The following is a 2,875-nucleotide window of genomic DNA, read 5'->3' on the forward strand; positions in this document are numbered from 1 at the left end:
GGAACTTCTACTAAATTTGATTAGAAACATACAAAAGCACTAATTGTACCTTTCTTTTCGAACCAAGCTTTACGTTTCAGGCAATCTTTCTGATAGTGTCCTTCCTTGTTACAGAAACGACACGTATCTGCCTTATGTTCCTTGTTAGCATCTTGTTGAGCTTTAGCAGGTGCTTTCTTCTTCTTGAACTTGTTGGCCTTCACTTTAAGTCCTTTACCAGCTCCTTGACCCATGAGGTTAATTGAATGATTACCTTGTTTCTTAAGTCTCGACTCCTCCTAAGTAAGCATACTGGACAATTCACTAACATTTCACTTATCCTTAATAGTGTTATAGTTAATTTAAAAAGGTCCATACTCAGGAGGTAACGAGTTCAGAATAAACTGAACCAAGAAGGAGTCATCCACTTTCATCCCCAAGGTCTGAAGTCTTGCTGCAATGTTAGTCATCTCGATGATATGGTTTTGCATACTACGCGACCCATCAAACTTCATGGTCGTGAGTTCAGCCATTAGTGTACCAGCGAGAGACTTATCTGCAGAACGAAAACGTTCTTCCACAAACGTCAGGTATTCCATGGCACTTTCTGTTTGTGGAATAGTACTCTTAATGTTGTTGGCAATATTCATTCGCATAAACATAAGGCTTAGCCTGTTAGAACGTTCCCATGCTTTATAGAAAGACTTCTCATCCGCACTGCTCGAATCAGTAATGGCAGCGGGCTTATCATTCAGCAGAGCCAAGTCAAGATCCATCACACCTAAGTAGAACTGGACTTGTTCACGCCATTCAGAGAAGTTCAATCCATTGAACATAGTAACAGACGAAGCAAGCGAATGAAAAGGAATAGCTGCAAAATAGATAATACATGCTCACAAATCAATATGGATTCAACAAAACAGTTAAAGCATATCGCAATTCTCCTTTGGGTAGATACTACGACACACTATCATAATTTAAATGTCTATTTAGTCTTTAATAGGTAATTAAATATTTTTAACCAAATATATATGCCATCTTTGGACAGACAATATATATTTGACTAAGAATATTAATTTACCTCATCATATTCACTATTCATAGAATAATTGATTCACCTTTGGGTAAATCCTTAAGTTCTAGCAATAGTGAAAATTAATTTATCCACTAATTTTTAATTATAAGCATTTCATTAATTTCATGGATAAACTATAATTTTATGTATGCATATTTTCATAAACAAACTAGTTTGGCCACTTTGGTGACTAACAAACTATATAACATAAGTGCACACACAAAATAGAGATCATAAGTTTTTATGCATGTGAATACTTTAAACAATCTAGTTTGGTCACTTTGATGACTAACAAACTATATACATATTGATCACATACATAAAATAAACAATAAATAGTTTCACCAACCTAATAGCCCAAAACAGATTACTATATTGTCCAAGAATTTTTTAAAAAAAGTTTCAAATCAATTTATGGTATTAAGGCATCATTAACGTTACTCCCGTATCATCAAATTCTTGCATATCAGTATAATCGTTATCTTCTAATATCATAACCTATACAATACAAAATCTATTCAAGTACAGAGAAACAATTTTGTTTCTCTCGGTCAATAAAGAAGATGCTGCCCAAGGTCTTTAATGCCTCAGGCGTTGAAGAATTATTTGTTACAGAGTTCACAAGGTTTAAGGCATTGAAGAATCACTTCACTGGTTGCGCCGATGATTTAAAGCGTGTTCATAATTACCGTAGGTATACATAATTTCAAAACAGCAACTCATTCGCAAAGGTTTATTATTTTTAATGAAGATTATCAATTCAAGTAATTCAGGCTCTGATACCACATGTAAGCATAAACTTTAATTCATACCAGAATCTTGAACATGATAATCTTACATGTAATTGCCATAGAAAACATACCTGAAGCAGAATCCATTATCTTGAAGCGGAAGCGTTAGTTCAAAACTGGTTTCTCGCCCCTTGCCCTAACTTTATGTTATCGCCGCCTTTAGAGATGGAAGAGAGAATAAAAATACGGTAACCCTAATGGGTGGGGAGATGACCAATTTATAGAGGTTCTCACTTAATCCGGTACGCCCATCAAGTAACCGATCGGACGGATGAGATTTGCTCATTAATTAAATATTAATTATGGGCCTAATCTTATTAGACCACATACACGTAAGAAAATAGTTTACAATATATATATATATATAACATCCCCTATATGTATACTTTTTTTTTAGATGGAGTATCATATTCAAGAGTAATAGTTACCTAGTGTAGGGATGTAGTTAATGGGAAGAAAAATATGCACAAGCCAGATGCGAAATCCGGGGAAATGGCATGATCAAGAGCCCACTGAAAAACATGCAAGTCATTTTTGCTAACAGCTAAATGTTGAAGTATGATTTTGTGTTTGAACAAGAAGCTTCTCAAATGTTTTAGTATCAATCCTTCCTTTTTCATAATAATTGGCTGCAATTTCATTTTAATTTATACTAATACTTATGCCACTCAAAACAAAATAAAGCATTTAAGCAAACAAATTTTAAATGTAGAGATTGGAGAAACAACCTTAAACTAAACATGAAGTGCTTAAGAGTTATTACTTCCCCATAAAGAGTGATTTTCCCAACTTGTTTTTACCAGCTTTTTAACTGAGATCAGAGAGCAAATAAAATCTGCGGATAAAGAATCAAAATTAATTTTCAGTACTTTCACAGCATATATAATATGTTGTCAAACTCGAGAAATGCAAATTAAATTCCTGTTGAATAAATGGTTCCTTGATGCTAGGTAGCTCAGGAAAAATATTCTACGAGACGCAAATCTAACCCAAGTGCCCGTTTGAATGGACTAATTAAAATAAATTTAAG

General features: G+C 33.9%; 1 protein-coding gene across 1 annotated transcript; it reads right to left on the bottom strand.

Moving 5' to 3' along the window:
- Window positions 1–341: 341 nt before the first annotated feature.
- Window positions 342–1,932, bottom strand: LOC107777938 (uncharacterized). The gene is made up of 2 exons (XM_016598110.2): window positions 1,917–1,932; window positions 342–850 (listed from the first exon to the last, which is right to left on the bottom strand). The coding sequence occupies exons 1-2, from the start codon at window positions 1,930–1,932 to the stop codon at window positions 342–344; spliced, it is 525 nt and encodes a 174-aa protein (XP_016453596.2).
- Between the last annotated feature and the right edge of the window lie 943 nt (window positions 1,933–2,875).

Source organism: Nicotiana tabacum, chromosome 10 (genome assembly GCF_000715075.1).
Source record: "Nicotiana tabacum cultivar K326 chromosome 10, ASM71507v2, whole genome shotgun sequence".
In the NCBI taxonomy this organism is placed as follows: Eukaryota; Viridiplantae; Streptophyta; class Magnoliopsida; order Solanales; family Solanaceae; genus Nicotiana; species Nicotiana tabacum.